The sequence below is a fragment of the Maylandia zebra genome, linkage group LG2 (assembly GCF_041146795.1).
Source record: "Maylandia zebra isolate NMK-2024a linkage group LG2, Mzebra_GT3a, whole genome shotgun sequence".
In the NCBI taxonomy this organism is placed as follows: Eukaryota; Metazoa; Chordata; class Actinopteri; order Cichliformes; family Cichlidae; genus Maylandia; species Maylandia zebra.
In genome coordinates, this window is record NC_135168.1 from 13,333,765 (window position 1) to 13,351,036 (window position 17,272).

Sequence of the window (17,272 nt, forward strand, 5' to 3'; positions counted from 1 at the left end):
TTATCTTATCTTATCTTATCTATCTTAAAGAAGTCCAGACGCTTTTCTTTCCAAGCTCCTTCAACAACATCATTCATAGAACAGCTTCCAGCTTCTTTTGCTCGGCTACAGTTTGGATGGATTTGCAGATGCAACAAGACTAAAATGGTTAGGGTCAGGAGGTCAAAGGTCAGAGCTCCTGTGGGTCTGAGGGCGGCCTCACGCTGGAGAAGGATGAAGGAGTCTGACCTGAGCCAGTGTTTGACATGAACACATCAGCACTGCTGTCAGTGAGCCTAACGACAGCCGTTAGCATCATTTCAGTGTTTCAGTCATAAAAACACTTCCTGTCTCTGTGGTGGTTACAGTGACATCATGCAGTTTGTGCTTTGACCTCCAGAGGGCGACAAATCAGCACAGACAGAGAGCTCCATTCAAACTTTGCTGCCATCAGGAATAATTCTTCAAATATAATCATCAGTGTTTGAGCAGTTATGATATCAGGGACAATCTAGACATGTGTGACAATACTGAACATGTCACATGACACACCTCAAACATCATGTGATCCACTCTCAGTCTGCACTTTCATTCATGACTTCAACAGGTTGAAATGAGCTTTGAAGAAACATTCAGTGAAATAAATCTTTCATGGATTCATGTGAGCAGCAGATGAACTTTGTACCAACAACATCTTCAATAACAGAGTCTGAATGAAGCTCAGGTGTTGATGCTGCTCCCTGATTGGACGCTTGGTTTCAGCTCTGCTCTCAGTCTTTACTGCACAGGTGAAGGTAGAAAGTGTGACTGGATCTATAGACTGGAAACAGAGAAACATGCTGAACATTTGAAGCTTTGCAGCAGAAATGTTCATGTTACAAATACAGCAGAGCTGATCTGGGATCAGTGTGTTCACACCTGCAGCTACAACAAGGTTTCATGTCTCCACACGTCAGCATGTGAACTTTACTCTGACTCAGTCTGAGCAGTCAGACGGCATATTTTTAAAGTTAACACATCAGCACACACAGAGCTGAGCCCCTCCCACCTGTGCTGAGTTTCAGGTGGAGCCCCGCCTCCTTCCAGGAAGCAGCTCACCTGTGTGTCCGTGTTTAGTGTCCAGGTGTGGAGTGGAGCTTGTTGTTGGTGTGAAGAAACTGTAAGTTTGCTTTGTTTCCTCCTTTAACAGTTTGTCTTTAGGAACTTTACTGTTTGTTCAGCTCGTGTTTGATTTCTTCACACAACAAACTGTGTGTGTTTGTATTTCCGGTCTCTCCATTAAAGTCAGTGTGTAATGTTTCCTGGCTAACATCAGCTGTGTGCAGCTTAGTTCAGCACAAATCTGCCGCTCCATAGTTCACGGTAACGGACTCACAGCTGGACCAACGAGGCCGAGTGTGTCCGCCACTCTGAGCTACGTTCGTGTTTGTGTACTTGTAGTTTGTACTTTGAGTTCACTCAGAGCCCACAGAGGACGCAGCGTACGTGATGACGTCACAGCCCTTTACCTCCTTTACTGTCACTGTGATTAATGTTTACACACGAGACACCTGCAGAGCTCTGACGCTAAGCTAGCACACAGCATGCTAACGCTAAGCTAACGCTAAGCTAGCCAAGAACCCAGAGTGAGTTAAAGCTGAGTAAACACTGACCCCAGACCAGCACCGTGATAAAGTGAGCTGCTGCTGCTGAACTTGAACAGGTAACAAAGTGATGAGCAGTCAGGCTGCAGGTTTCTACCTGTTCATGTTTCTACAGTAGAATCACTTTGAAGTGTCTTTGTGCTGTTTCATCTTTGATTTGTGTTCATAAACACTCAGAGAAACATCACGTGACCTCATCAGGATCTGTGTTGGTGTGTGGGGCTGTACCTCAGCTTTATGTTGTTACATGCTCATTTGTTCATTTTACACAGTAACATCAAAGTAATGTTATGAGGAGTAATGAAGTAACGTACTCCATTACTTTTAATCAAAGTGTTCTGTGTAATATGTGTAATAATGACTGTTTTGAGTAATGACCAACACTGATCACAACAAAGAGGAAATGCCTCCAACATGCACAAACATTTGAGCCACAACATGCAGTTAATGTGCACAAATGTCTTTGATATGCTGCTCAGTGATGGTGGTGACTGTCAGAGCAGAGCTACTGAGAATCAATAAGTAATATCAATGATGGGATCAGAATCACTAAATTCTTCTCATCCCTGTCAGTATCATACATGTGCTGTATAATGTGATAAATGTAGAGGTGCTGGCTGTTCTCTCACTCTGCTGTTTAGCTGTAAAGGACGCCTCCCTGCCTTTGTCTCATTCATGACCTTTAATAGTCTCTTCTAACATGCAGAGATCTGTATGATCTGTTTCATAGAGTCTAACCAGCCTGTACAGGTAACAACAACAGTCACTGCATCACTGACACACAAACGTCATCTCTGTCAATAACAACATTCATACATGGAATAAAAACACATCAGTGGATCATTGCTGGAGCTGATGTTTGTGCTCCTGGTGCAAAGGCTCTCAGTTTCCTCCTTGAAATAACATCAGTGGTGGGTCAGCGACATGCTTTCTTTCCCTCTCAGGTTTAAATATCTGGGACTCTCCACCGTTTGGTTTTAGAGCTGAAGAAGCTTCTCAGATGAAACGTCTTCCAGAAACTTAAAGACGTCTCTTTTCTCTCCAAGCTCCTTAGATCACATGACCTGGATGACTGAACCTACAGACATATTGACCTGGTTTCATGGTCACATGACAGGTCAGAGGTCAGCGACTGTAACTCAGTTCCTCCTGTTAATGTGAACTCACTGAGTGTTTGTGGTTTACCTCTCAGACTGACTGAAGATGATGATGGAGGAAGAGGAGGACAGAGCAGAGTCTGCAGGGTCCAGCTGTCCGTCTGTGAGGAGTGACGGGTCCAAAGATCATAATCCAGACTTCAGTGGTGAACCTGGAGCAACGAGGTCAGAGAGCTGAACTCACTGAGTAACAGAAATAATTCTGCACTGACATTATAATCAGTGTTGACTCTGGTTGATTGTCTGACTGTGTTTGTGAGCTGAGAGGAAATGAAAATGAGTTTGTAACAAAAATCAGTTTTGTCCAGTTTTCCTGTAAAAAGCTGAACTCTAATCTAAGAGGATGTTACTGACAGGAAACGGCTGCATTATCTGCAGTCTGTGTGATCACAGCTGCTTCAATCATGTTTGTGTCTGCAGAGGTCAGAGGTCACAGTCTGCAGGGTCCAGCTGTCCGTCTGTGAGGAGTGACCGGTCCAAAGATTTCCCTCCAGACTTCAGTGGTGAACCTGGAGCAACGAGGTCAGAGAGCTGTGATGACTCCTTTACATGTTTGTGTTTCCTGGATAAATATGACCTGAAACATCCTCAGATTGTTACAAAGATTCATTAAAAAGAAAACAATGAAAGAGAAAAGATCCAAATGTTCGACTTGGTCATTTGCTGTTTGAGGACAGTGATGCTCATATCTGTGGGGAAAGTGTGACCTGAGTGGGTTCATGTTTGTCTTTAAAGAACAGAGCTGCTCTGATTCTCTTTGTGTCTGATCTGTTAAACAGTCTGAGAGGTCACACAGAGACCCAGCAGCTAAAGCCTGGATCATACTGGCTGCTGTTACTCCATCAGGACAACACTGAACCACAGTGGTGTGGATGTAGTGGATAAATCCCACCATACTGATGCTCAGAGTTAACCACAGGGAACAAAACCAGATGTTACCTTCAGATTGTGACCTTTGGAGTGGACGATGCAGATTTCAATAGCGAATAAATGTTGTTGTTTTTCAGCTGTGAAGAAAGAATCTAATTTTCTGAACTTAAGAATTTATGATGCTGGAAACAACATGGAGACTATAACACAACATTTCCACTGTGTTCATAGAATGAATGTAAAACTGTCAGACATTCATTAAATATGCAAAATGTCTACAGAAGCATCAGAGGGTCAGACGTGAAGCACTCAGTGATTTTGATCAAATGACTCATCAGTTATTGATCTGTACTACACTGATCTACCACGTTAGTAAAGCTGGTGTTCTGGTGGTGGAGGGAGACTCGGATCATGTTCTGGTTTTGGAGCAGTGATCTGCTGATGGTTCAGTTTAATGAGCTTCTTCAAAATCATCCCTGACATCACCACTGAAAGGACGTCCATGAAAACAGACTGAAAATTACTGATATGTTCACAATCTGAGAGTTTAAAACTTGACAGACTTGATTCAGATGAAGTTATTTGAGCAGAAACTCCTGGATCTTTATCCTGTGTTGATCTAATCCTTCATGGTTCCTCCACAGAGTGGAGCAGCAGAGCTCAGAGGTTCCCAGTGGTCAGTCTGCCCAGCAGCATCAAACACAGCTGGACTCCATATTTATGGTCTGTACATGTACAACAACTACTGTTACATCTGTTCTGTTCACAGTCATCTCCATGCTGCTCTTTGTAGACCAGTGGATCGTCAGTGTGTCCAACATGGATCTGATGTTTGGCTCCATGATTTCAGTCTGATTGGCTCATTCATAAATATTCTGTTCCAGCTGCTGGAGGACAACATCATCACTTTTGTGAAGAACGAGCTGAAGAAGATCCAGAAGGTTCTGAGTCCAGATTACCCAGAATGCTTAGAGAGTCAGAGGAGCAGCAGCAGAGAGGCATTTGTGAAGATCACAGTGGACTTCCTGAGGAGAATGAAGCAGGAGGAGCTGGCTGACCGTCTGCAGAGACGTAAGAGGATTTATCTAAAGATTTAAGCTGCTGGATAAATGAACATTTTCCAGAGATAGAAGATGGAGCAACATGTTTTAAAGATTAGTTCTTTTTGGAATTGAGTGTTTATTTTTCTTCTCATTCAGAACTTCAAGCTGCAGTTTGTCATCGTAACCTTAAATCCACCCTGAAGAAGAAGTTCCAGTGTGTGTTTGAGGGCATCGCTAAAGCAGGAAACCCAACCCTCCTGAATCAGATCTACACAGAGCTCTACATCACAGAGGGAGGGACTGCAGAGGTCAATGATGAACATGAGGTCAGACAGATTGAAACAGCATCCAGGAAACCACACAGACCAGAAACAACCATCAGACAAGAAGACATCTTTAAAGACTCACCTGGAAGAGATGAACCAATCAGAACAGTGCTTACAAAGGGAGTGGCTGGCATTGGGAAAACAGTCTTAACACAGAAATACAGCCTGGACTGGGCTGAAGACAAAGCCAACCAGGACATCCAGTTCATATTTCCATTCACTTTCAGAGAGCTGAATGTGCTGAAAGAGGAAAAGTTCAGCTTGGTGGGACTTGTTCATCACTTCTTTACTGAAACCAAAGAAGCAGGAATCTGCAGCTTTGAAGACTTCCAGGTTGTGTTCATCTTTGATGGTCTGGATGAGTGTCGACTTCCTCTGGACTTCCACAAAACTACAATCCTAACTGACCCTAGAAAGTCCACCTCAGTGGATGTGCTGCTGATAAACCTCATCAGGGGGAAACTGCTTCCCTCTGCTCGCCTCTGGATAACCACACGACCTGCAGCAGCCAATCAGATCCCTCCTGACTGTGTTGGCATGGTGACAGAGGTCAGAGGGTTCACTGACCCACAGAAGGAGGAGTACTTCAGGAAGAGATTCAGAGATGAGGAGCAGGCCAGCAGGATCATCTCCCACATCAAGACATCACGAAGCCTCCACATCATGTGTCACATCCCAGTCTTCTGCTGGATCACTGCTACAGTTCTGGAGGATGTGCTGGAAACCAGAGAGGGAGGACAGCTGCCCAAGACCCTGACTGAGATGTACATCCACTTCCTGGTGGTTCAGGCCAAAGTGAAGAAGGTCAAGTATGATGGAGGAGCTGAGACAGATCCACACTGGAGTCCAGAGAGCAGGAAGATGATGGAGTCTCTGGGAAAACTGGCTTTTGATCAGCTGCAGAAAGGAAACCTGATCTTCTATGAATCAGACCTGACAGAGTGTGGCATCGATATCAGAGCAGCCTCAGTGTACTCAGGAGTGTTCACACAGATCTTTAAAGAGGAGAGCGGACTGTACCAGGACAAGGTGTTCTGCTTCATCCATCTGAGTGTTCAGGAGTTTCTGGCTGCTCTTCATGTCCATCTGACCTTCATCAACTCTGGACTCAATCTGCTGGAACAACAACAAACAACCTCCAAGAAGTCTGAAACAGGAGAATCTGCAAAGAAACACTTCTACCAGAGTGCTGTGAACAAGGCCTTACAGAGTCCAAATGGACACCTGGACTTGTTCCTCCGCTTCCTCCTGGGTCTTTCACTGCAGACCAATCAGACTCTCCTACGAGCCCTGATGACACAAACAGGAAGTAGCTCACTGACCAATCAGGAAACAGTCCAGTACATCAAGGAGAAGCTCAGTGAGAATCTGTCTGCAGAGAAAAGCATCAATCTGATCCACTGTCTGAATGAACTGAATGATCGTTCTCTAGTGGAGGAGATCCAACAATACAGGACTTCAGGAAGTCTCTCCACAGGTAAACTGTCTCCTGCTCAGTGCTCAGCTCTGACCTTCATCTTACTGTCATCAGAAGAAGATCTGGATGAGTTTGACTTCAAGAAATACTCTGCTTCAGAGGAGGCTCTTCTGAGAATGCTGCCAGTGGTCAAAGCCTCCAACAAAGCTCTGTGAGTAAATCTGTTGTCATCGCTTCATTGTTAAAATCATGGGAAATAAATCAGAAATGCTGAGTTCAAAGAACACTGTAACATTTTTTTAAAATAGTAAATTAAATGATCATCAGTCACTCAGTAAATATATGGTAGTTTTAATGTTTCACTCCAGCATTTCTAAAACACACTTTGTTCTGTAACTCTTATCAAAGGACAATCCAGACCCAGCCTATAAGAACATGAGCTCTGATGCTTCAGCCCCTCTGACAGGTTTATTATCCTCAGCTTGTTCATTTGTCTCCAACTCCAGGAGTTTGGTTGTTTTATTCTAAAGCACAAACTTCACCTGCCAGACTTCACCTACATCTTTTTCTGATGTTCATAATTTAAGTTCAAGTTTGTATCTCACTTTCAGTGCACACCCTCCCTTTTTAAATATAAATCTCTGCCGTGCTGTCATGTTTTCATCCTGTATGGAGGGAGAAACTCGGTCTTCATTACTGAAATTGCCTCTAAGGTCGTGTTTCTTGTCAGTAACCATATGTAACTGTAAGGCTTCCATAACCAGTGTTATCACAGAATTACAGTGGGTTCACTCTGGGTCCTCTACAGTTTCTTCCCACTGTCCACAGACATGCAGTTAGGTTACCTGGTGATCTAAACTTCATGCAGGTGTGAGTGAGAGTGGTTGTCTGTCCCTCTGTGGGCTTAGTGGAAGAGACTGGATGGATCTCTGCTTTGTCTTTGATATATGCTGACAGCAAACATTCTCCATGAAGTCTGCATTTCAGCTCATCTCCTTTATACACACCTTTAACAGGAGGAGTTTTATACAGCTAGTGTTTAAAATCAAGTGTTATTCACAATACACAGGTAATGAGCATGATTATTGAATTACTAAAATTTTCTAAAATAATTGTTTTAGTTAATATTGTATGACAGTGTACACAGAATTATTAGCTCAGTAGGCAGAGTGGTCGCCCCATGATCATAAGGTCAGGGGTCGAATCCACCGAATAGCTACCTTGTGGTACCCCTGAGCAAGGTACCATCAAGGTACCAATCATGTGCACTGGACTGGTAGCACTCATAGTCTCATAGGTTTAAATAAATTAAAAAAAAAAAAGGGTTCAACATATAAACAAATTTAATTTGATCACATATATTCTTTGTTTTTTTTGTTGTGGTTTTTCCCTTTCTCTCTCAGACTGAGCAGCTGTAACGTCTCAGAGGAAGGCTGTGAAAATTTGCTGTCAGTGGTCAGCTCCCAGTCCTGTAGTCTGAGAGAGCTGGACCTGAGTACCAACAGCCTGAAGGCTTCAGCAGTAAAGCTTCTGTCTGCTGCAGTGGAGAGTCCACATGCCAAACTGAATGTTCTGAGGTCAGATCAATTTGTATTATGTTTAGTTCTGTTTGTTTATGTGTTTGATGTTTGTTTTTGTTTATGTCTTTATCCAGTTATCCTTGTTTCATAGCATTTTTATTCATTTCAAAGTTAAACGGAAGTTTTACTAACCTGCTCAGCACAAGACAATAAGCTATTGCACCCTGATTACACTTTAACAACAATCTTTATTCATGTTTTTATCTTCAGACTTAACATCTGTGAACTCTCAGAGGAAAACTGTGAAGCTCTGTCCTCAGTTCTCAGCTCGCAGTCCTCTAGTCTGACAGAGCTGGACCTGAGTATCAGAAAGCTGCAGGATTCAGGAGTGAAGCTTCTGTCTGCTGGACTACAACGTTTAAACTGTAAACTGAATACTCTGAGGTCAGATCAGAAAACATTTGGTTTTTAGAATTATTAATTAAAGTTCATACATATGATGTTGTATCTTAGTATGTTTATGTTTCCTTTAAAAATAGAAAGTCAACATTTAATGTTGTGAAATGTATTAACAAACTCTACATGAGTACTTGTTTTATAGATTGTCTTTTATTTTTCAGACTGAGTGGCTGTAACCTGTCAGAGAGAAGCTGTGAAGCTCTGTCCTCAGTCCTCAGCTCCCAGTCCTCCAGTCTGAGAGAGCTGGACCTGAGTAACTCTGACCTGCAGGATTCAGGAGTGAAGCTTCTGTCCGCTGGACTAAAGAGTTCACAGTGTGCAGTGGAAACTCTCAGGTCAGGATTCAAACTTTTCCACAGATGATCATTTGAAATGTGATTTATATTATTGTATAAACAGGTAACTTTTACAGCTGTCAAGTGAACTTTTATTTACATTTGAGTGGATAATTGGACTCTGAATTACTAAAAGTTGTTATAGTCATGTCTCTGTTTATTTAAAAAAATACTTCATGCACTGCCTAATTTAAAGATTTAGGCTCCTTTGGGCCCATAATATATATATTTGATTTCTTTGTGAATGAAATTAGGAGGATATTGGCGACTGCTGATTGGCTCGCTGTTTGTTTTTTATTCACAGTACTTAATTTTAAAGGCTGATTTCTCAAAATGAGATGTTCATCTTTTCTTCTACAACACGTGGAGCCACCAAATCTTCTTGCTTGATTTATTCATTACAGTTTGATTTAAAGAATATTAGACTCGTAACATAATAAATATATTTATTTCACTTCTTCTTGAGAGAAAGAAAGGGATGACTGGGTGAGCTCCAGTGGTTCATCCCAGCAGAGAGAGCGGCACACTGGGCTGCAAATGATCACAGTAGTAATGGCCATAGTTTGATAAAACAGGCAGTCTTACCCTGTAGATAATACAGGGTTCTGGTGCCGATGTGGGGGAGGGGACTCGCCCGGTACTAACTACATACTACTAACTACCTCATCCAGATGTCTTCCCTACTAAACCTGATAAGAAGTAACTGCAGTAGCCTTATAGGTCAAATCAGTTTCACCTGTTAAAGTTAGCTCCACTATTAATTAGGGGTGGGGGAAAAAATCGATACTGTGTAGTATCGTGATATTTTGTTTGCTAATAATGTATCGATACAGGGACAGCAGAAATCGATATTTTGTTACAAACAATTTTTTCTCTGAAGTCAACATGCTCTGGAGTCAGAGCATGTTGACTTCAGAGCATGTTGATCCTTTTTCTGAGCAACAATCCTGACATTCCTTCACTGTCCAAATGTGTTTAACTTTTTTTTTGGCAGCAATAAACATGACAGTTTACTTATTTTAATTTAAGACATGTTTAATTTTAATTAAGTTTGAAACTTTTTTATTTAATGTAAAATTATATATTTTTTTAAATTTACTTTCAAATTCTTCAGTTGCTGAAGGGGCTGCATAGTTTTCATAAATTGCATAGTTCAGAATAGCTATAATTGTACCAGATGGTTGCATTCAGTTAAGTTGGACTAGACTGTAATACAAACCGTTCAGTTTGTCAACAATAAAACTGACTGAAATGAGAGAAAGACTGAGTGTGAGACTTTGATATTAGATAAAATGAATATTGATAAAGTTTACCTTTATGTGCAGAATTTAAATATCGCAAAATATTTTAAAAAATCGCAATAATATCGTATCGTGCGTTAAGTATTGTGATAATATCGTATCGCGAGTTGTATGGTGATTCCCACCTCTACTATTAATGGTGTCACTTGTTATTTCTGGGATGAGTTTAGTAGCCTGAACAGCTGCTTAAAGGAAAGTAATTAAATAATAAAAATAACCTAAGTCCGGGGGAACCTGCAAGAGCTGTTTGCACAAAGAATAATGCTCAGACTTTGAGGTTTTATCGTTTTACACAAGGTTTAAAAATGAATGTCCACAATTGAATTGCAGAAATTGTTATTGAGCTAATACTGATGTAGTTGTTATCTTTGGTAAGGAGAGGTTGGAGGAAGGATGAGCACAGTCAGGCCTAAAGATGCTCTTAATAATAATAATGGATTGCATTTATATAGCGCTTTTCGAGACCCTCAAAGACCCTTTACAATCCCACTACAGGGAGTGCAGAATTATTAGGCAAGTTGTATTTTTGAGGAATAATTTTATTATGGAACAACAACCATGTTCTCAATGAACCCAAAAAACTCATTAATATCAAAGCTGAATGTTTTTGGAAGTAGTTTTTAGTTTGTTTTTAGTTTGAGCTATTTTAGGGGGATATCTGTGTGTGCAGGTGACTATTACTGTGCAGAATTATTAGGCAACTTAACAAAAAACAAATATATACCCATTTCAATTATTTCTTTTTACCAGTGACACCAATATAACATCTCCACATTCACAAATATACATTTCAGACATTCAAAAACAAAACAAAAACAAATCAGCGACCAATATAGCCACCTTTCTTTGCAAGGACACTCAAAAGCCTGCCATCCATGGATTCTGTCAGTGTTTTGATCTGTTCACCATCAACATTGCGTGCAGCAGCAACCACAGCCTCCCAGACACTGTTCAGAGAGGTGTACTGTTTTCCCTCCTTGTAAATCTCACATTTGATGATGGACCACAGGTTCTCAATGGGGTTCAGATCAGGTGAACAAGGTGGCCATGTCATTAGTTTTTCTTCTTTTATACCCTTTCTTGCCAGCCACGCTGTGGAGTACTTGGACGCGTGTGATGGAGCATTGTCCTGCATGAAAATCATGTTTTTCTTGAAGGATGCAGACTTCTTCCTGTACCACTGCTTGAAGAAGGTGTCTTCCAGAAACTGGCAGTAGGACTGGGAGTTGAGCTTGACTCCATCCTCAACCCGAAAAGGCCCCACAAGCTCATCTTTGATGATACCAGCCCAAACCAGTACTCCACCTCCACCTTGCTGGCGTCTGAGTGGGACTGGAGCTCTCTGCCCTTTACCAATCCAGCCACGGGCCCATCCATCTGGCCCATCAAGACTCACTCTCATTTCATCAGTCCATAAAACCTTAGAAAAACCAGTCTTGAGATATTTCTTGGCCCAGTCTTGACGTTTCAGCTTGTGTGTCTTGTTCAGTGGTGGTCGTCTTTCAGCCTTTCTTACCTTGGCCATGTCTCTGAGTATTGCACACCTTGTGCTTTTGGGCACTCCAGTGATGTTGCAGCTCCAAAATATGGCCAAACTGGTGGCAAGTGGCATCTTGGCAGCTGCATGCTTGACTTTTCTCAGTTCATGGGCAGTTATTTTGTGCCTTGGTTTTTCCACACGCTTCTTGCGACCCTGTTGACTATTTTGAATGAAACGCTTGATTGTTCGATGATCACGCTTCAGAAGCTTTGCAATTTTGAGACTGCTGCATCCCTCTGCAAGATATCTCACTGTTTTTGACTTTTCTGAGCCTGTCAAGTCCTTCTTTTGACCCATTTTGCCAAAGGAAAGGACGTTACCTAATAATTATGCACACCTGATATAGGGTGTTGATGTCATTAGACCACACCCCTTCTCATTACAGAGATGCACATCACCTAATATGCTTAATTGGTAGTAGGCTTTCGAGCCTATACAGCTTGGAGTAAGACAACATGCATGAAGAGGATGATGTGGACAAAATACTCATTTGCCTAATAATTCTGCACTCCCTGTATTCATTCACTCTCACATTCACACACTGGTGGAGGTAAGCTACAGTTGTAGTGGTAGGTTAGGTTTTGCCCAAGGACAAAATGACCAAGACAGAGAGAGCTGGCTCATCAGACAGACAAGCTCATCTTGTAACCTACTGGTTCGCTGGTCAGCACACCAGCTGACTAGCGAACCGGCTAACTAGCACACCAGCTAACTAGCACACCGGCTAACGGCAGCCACAAGCTGAAGGACGATTAAATGTAGTGGAGATATCAGAGATGACACTGGTGTGTCCGATTCACTCTTTAGCACCCCGTTCACTCCAGTGTGTCAGCCAGAACACCACTGAAGGCCAAATGATCCCAGCATGTGGAATAAAGAGCTTAAGGTTTGGTTTGAGACACTTTATTCTTTCACTGATTGATTCTTGCGGCTGTGATCATGTGTGTGGTTTCTTACAAAAAGGAAGTACACAATACAAATACATGACAAATAAGATGAATAGATAAGTTACATATCCAGTTATATGTACGTACATCAGTATAGCTAATATAGCCATATATAAGGACAAAGATCACAGCACTATAATGCAGTAATGTTAAACACAAAGGTGTATATCTACATAAATCTGTCCTATCAGTGATCAGGGTACTGTAGTATACTTCCACTACATAAACTATAGAAACTAAACGACATTAGTGTGACTTTAAGTTACCATCAGTACAGACGAACTGATGGTAGTTGTACAAAATAAAGGCATTGCAATTATTGTGAAGGGCTTCCGGTTAAACTAAGATCAGCTGATTACCTCATAACAAATTGTTTGCTATAGAACGCAGCTCCCACTCTTCATTAATATCATGTACTGTAACTCCCAAGTAACCATGGTTACCCAGCCACGCCCAGTAGTCTCCAGAGAGACCAACAGCTGGTGCACGTTGTAACGCCGTGGCTTTCATAGTCTCTCCTTTTTCTACAGCTCATGTGTTCTTCTTGTGATGGTGCGTCTTGAGGGAGGCTCATACATGCCGTCATTTGTTGATCCTAAGAACGTTCCTCAGACCGACTTCTTCAACAACACTAATCGGCCTGCAGTTTGTAGCTACTCACTTCACTGTGGTGTTTGTTAGCTTGTCTTTCTTTGGTTTTATCCTGACTCCTCCCACAAGCTGATCCTACGTAGTCTGCCCAAGCCTCCCACCTCTGTTTGTTTGGGTGGTTTGTTTGCTGCCATCAACAGCGTGTAATGCATTTAAGTGATACTTCAGACATGAAGTACTGCGACAATAAAAAACTCAACTTTGCTTAAAAATAACTTTAGTTGTATCAACACTGCCCTCTGGAATAATTAGACTTTGGTGACAAACTGATGTGATCTCCATGTTTCCTTTGTTGGACTGTGGGCGAGTGTCAGAACTGAATGTACTGAGTAACATGTGGAGTTTAAATATGTGTCAGTTCCAGTTTTAGAGCTCTAAAGTGCAGCTATCATGTTAGGAATATGTTAGGAATAGACAGGAACACTGAGCACACTGAGGTCAAATCTTTATTTATCCAGTTCATCTGTAGGCTGAGCTCAGTCCATCCATTTAGTGAAATGATGTTTAAAGGTCTCCTTGTTCTGTGAGCGTGCACAGATCCTGAAGCAGAAAGCCTGGGTTAACAGAGAAATGATCATCACTGTGATGATGCTCACCATCTCTGACTGGGATTTGAGGTTTTGTCAAAGCAGCAAAGAAAGCCTGGCTATGTTGGACTGGGTGTGGAAGCAGCTCCCAGTTTGAGTTCAGGAGACAGACACCCTCTCTACTTTGACGATCAGCTTCAAACTTTCCTTTTTGATAAAACTTATAGTTAGAGCTGGATCAGGTGACCCTGAACCATCACTTAGTTATGCTGCTATAGAGATGGATAACAGATGGATTGTTGTTTTGTGTGTCTGCAGTCTGTCAGGCTGTCTGATCACAGAGGAAGGCTGTACTTCTCTGGCCTCAGCTCTGACCTCCAACCCCTCCCATCTGAGAGAGCTGGACCTGAGCTACAATCATCCAGGTCCCTCAGGAATGAAGCTTCTGTCGGCTGGACTGAAGGATCCAGGCTGGAGACTGGACACTCTCAGGTATGGAGAGAATGTCTGATATAGGAGGAAGAGCTGGAATCATTTCCTGTGTCTTTCACTCACTTCCTGTTTGTTTCCTGCAGATGAGACATGAACAATCACACATGCAGGAATATTTTCAGGGACAGACACACTAGTCTAGCTGGATAGTACATGGATATTTATGTAGGGGGTCTTCAAGGAGTCTGTTTGCAGGAACATTAATGATAACTGATAAGTCATGTTGAGAGTTTCATTAAAAGTAGACTTACAGTTAGGTAATATTTGGACAGAGACAACATTTTGTAACTTTAGATACAAGTATCAGCCATGTGTGTGTTTCCCATGCTGTATGTCCACAGTCACAGTGACAGTCAGTGACACTGACAGAAGGATGAAACAAGGCTGTGAATCATTTCAGTCTGTGTGTGTGACAAAGAGGCAGACAGGAGCAGCTAACATTTGGAAATGGAAGCTTACTGGAAACACTACATTCACGGCTGAATTCACAATAGATTTGTTCTCAAGTGCACATTTAGCAGCTAATGCTAATACTGTTTTCCCTTTGCTTTCTACAGCAGCTATTGCTAAGTAGGCCACTTTGCTCCGCTAAGGATTTGTGTGACCATGATGGAGACTCTGATAAGCTAATGCTGCTAAGCTAATGCTGTTTATGGGCCCTGTTAGAATCAATATTTCATTCTCATTCTGTTGTTTGAGAACAATATTAACGTTTCACATCATTATAACACAAGAGAAAAGGGTATTGGCATTAGCTACTAGTGCTTATTCACCTCAAATTACCTTTAGCTGCTAATGGCAGCCTACTTAGCATTAACTCCTCACTAATATAATGCTAATTTACATCAAATTAGCATTAACTGCTCATATTGTTATAAGGAAAGAGAAAACGGTATTAGCATTTGCTGCTAATAATTATTCACCCCTAATTAGAATAAGCCGCTAAAAGCAGCCAACTTAGCATTAATTCCTCACTTTGTTGTTACCCAACGGAAAAGAGTATTAGTATTAGCTACTATCATTTTTAATAAGTAAGAGAAAACAGTATTAGCAGTAGCGCATAATGCTAATTCACGTCAACGTAGTATTAGTTAATAATGGCAGCCTACTTAGCATTAACTGCTCACTAATATAATGCTAATTCGCATCAAATTAGCATTAGCTGCTCAAGTTGTTATAAGGAAAAAGAGAAAACGGTATTAGTATTAGCTGCTAATAATTATTCACCCCTAATTAGAGTTAGCCCCTAATGGCAGTCTACTTAGCATTAACTCCTGACATTGTTATAATGCAGGGGAAAAGAGTTACCATTATCGGATAATGCTAATTCTCATCAAATTAGCATTAGTTAATAACGGTAGACTTCATATCATTAGCTGCTGTCATTCTTACAAAGCAAACAGTATGAGCATTAGCTGTTAATCCTTTTTCATCTAAAATTAGAATTAGCCACTAATGGCGTATTGTTAAAAAGTAAGAAAAAACATTGTTAGCATAAGCGGATAATGCTAATTCATCTCAAATTAGTATTAGCTAATAATGGCACCTGCTTAGCATTAGCTGGTCACATTGTTATAAGGCAAGAAAATATGGTATTAGCATTAGCTGCCAATTTCTATTTACCTAAAATTAGCATTAGCCACTAATGGTAGCCTATAGCAAAAACTTCTTAATGCTAAATGAAGTTAATTAATGCTAAGTAGGTTTAACTGAAATTAAAGTAGTGTTAGCATTAGCTGCTGATATTGTTAAAAGGTAAGATAAAACATTGCTAGCAGCAGCGGATAATGCTAACACACATAATAATTAGCATTACCTAATAATGGCAGCCTTCTTAGCATTAGCTGCTCATATTGTTATAATGCAAGGGAAAAGAGTTGGCAAAAACAGTGTTAGCATTAATGGATAATGCTAATTCACCTAAATTAGCATTAGCTAATAATGGCTACGTACTTAGCATTACCTACTAATATTGATATAAAGCAAGAAAATATGGTATTAGCATTAGCTTCTAATGCTTTCTCATCTAAAATTAGAATTAGCCACTAATGGCATCCTATTTAGCATTAACTCTTCACATCGCAAGGGAAAAATTAGAATTCAATAAAAAAAAAAAAGTGTTCACATTAGCTACTTGTATTGTTAAAAAGTAAGAAAAAACATTGTTAGCATAAGGGGATAATGCTAATTCACCTCAAATTAGTATTAGCTAATAACGGCAACCTACATAGCATTAGCTGGTCACATTGTTATAAAGCAAGAAAATATGGTATTAGCATTATCTGCCAATTCCTATTCACCTAAAATTAGCATTACCTGCTAATGGCAGTCTACTTAGCATTAACTCCTCACTAATGTGATGCTAATTCACATTAAATTAGCTTTAGCATTAGCTGCTAGCATCAGCCTACCTAGCACTAGCTGCTCACATTGTTAAAAGGGAAGAGAATACGATATTAGCATTAGCTGGTAATATTTATTCACCCCTAATTAGAATTAGCCACTAATGGCAGCATACTTAGCGTTAACTCCTCACATCGTTGTAATGCAAATGAGGCTAACTTGCATTAAATTAGACTGCTGTTATTAGCTAATGCTATTTAGCAGTAGCTGCTCACATTGTTATAAAGCAAAGGAAAACGATATGAGCATTAGGTTCTAATGCGTATTTGCCTTAAATTAGACGTAGGTGCTAATGGCAGCCTACTTAGCATTAGCAGCTCAGATGTTATAATGCTAGGAAAAAGAGTGTTAGCATTAGCCGTTCACATTGTTATAAAGTTAAGGGAAATAGTGTTAGCATTAGCTACTCACATTTTTAAAAAAAGTAAGTGTTAGCATTAGTGCATAATGCTAATTCATGTCAAATTAGCATTAGTTAATAACGGCAGCCTATTTAGCATTAGCAGATAATGTTGACCTTGGCCCACTGGAAAAGTTAAGAACTAAAGATTTAGGAGTGTTTCTCGATAGCTCTTTCTCGTTTGAGAAACAAATGAATTCTGTTATTAAAACCAGCTGTAAGGTTTATATTGTTGATTGTCATTTATGCTTAGAAATATTTA

General features: G+C 40.8%; 1 protein-coding gene and 1 long non-coding RNA gene across 2 annotated transcripts; both read left to right on the forward strand.

Annotated features, from left to right (window-relative positions):
- The first annotated feature begins 1,074 nt into the window (after nucleotides 1–1,074).
- On the forward strand, nucleotides 1,075–3,356 carry LOC112431444 (uncharacterized). The gene is made up of 3 exons (XR_013100580.1): nucleotides 1,075–1,138; nucleotides 2,815–2,944; nucleotides 3,200–3,356. It is a non-coding gene; the product is annotated as an uncharacterized LOC112431444 (long non-coding RNA).
- Nucleotides 3,357–4,468: 1,112 nt separating this feature from the next.
- LOC143413434 (protein NLRC3-like) lies at nucleotides 4,469–16,089 on the forward strand. Its single transcript, XM_076876513.1, has 7 exons — nucleotides 4,469–4,498; nucleotides 4,534–4,720; nucleotides 4,849–6,646; nucleotides 7,839–8,012; nucleotides 8,226–8,399; nucleotides 8,576–8,749; nucleotides 14,034–16,089. The coding sequence occupies exons 1-7, from the start codon at nucleotides 4,469–4,471 to the stop codon at nucleotides 14,224–14,226; spliced, it is 2,730 nt and encodes a 909-aa protein (XP_076732628.1). The 3' UTR covers nucleotides 14,227–16,089.
- Nucleotides 16,090–17,272: the final 1,183 nt, after the last annotated feature.

Coding starts and splice junctions, on each gene's coding strand:
- LOC143413434 (XM_076876513.1), top strand. CDS start 4,469: ATGGATCTGATGTTTGGCTCCATGATTTCA. Junction 4,499..4,533: donor TGTTTGGCTCCATGATTTCA/GTCTGATTGGCT, acceptor ATTCTGTTCCAG/CTGCTGGAGGACAACATCAT. Junction 8,013..8,225: donor GCCAAACTGAATGTTCTGAG/GTCAGATCAATT, acceptor TTTTATCTTCAG/ACTTAACATCTGTGAACTCT.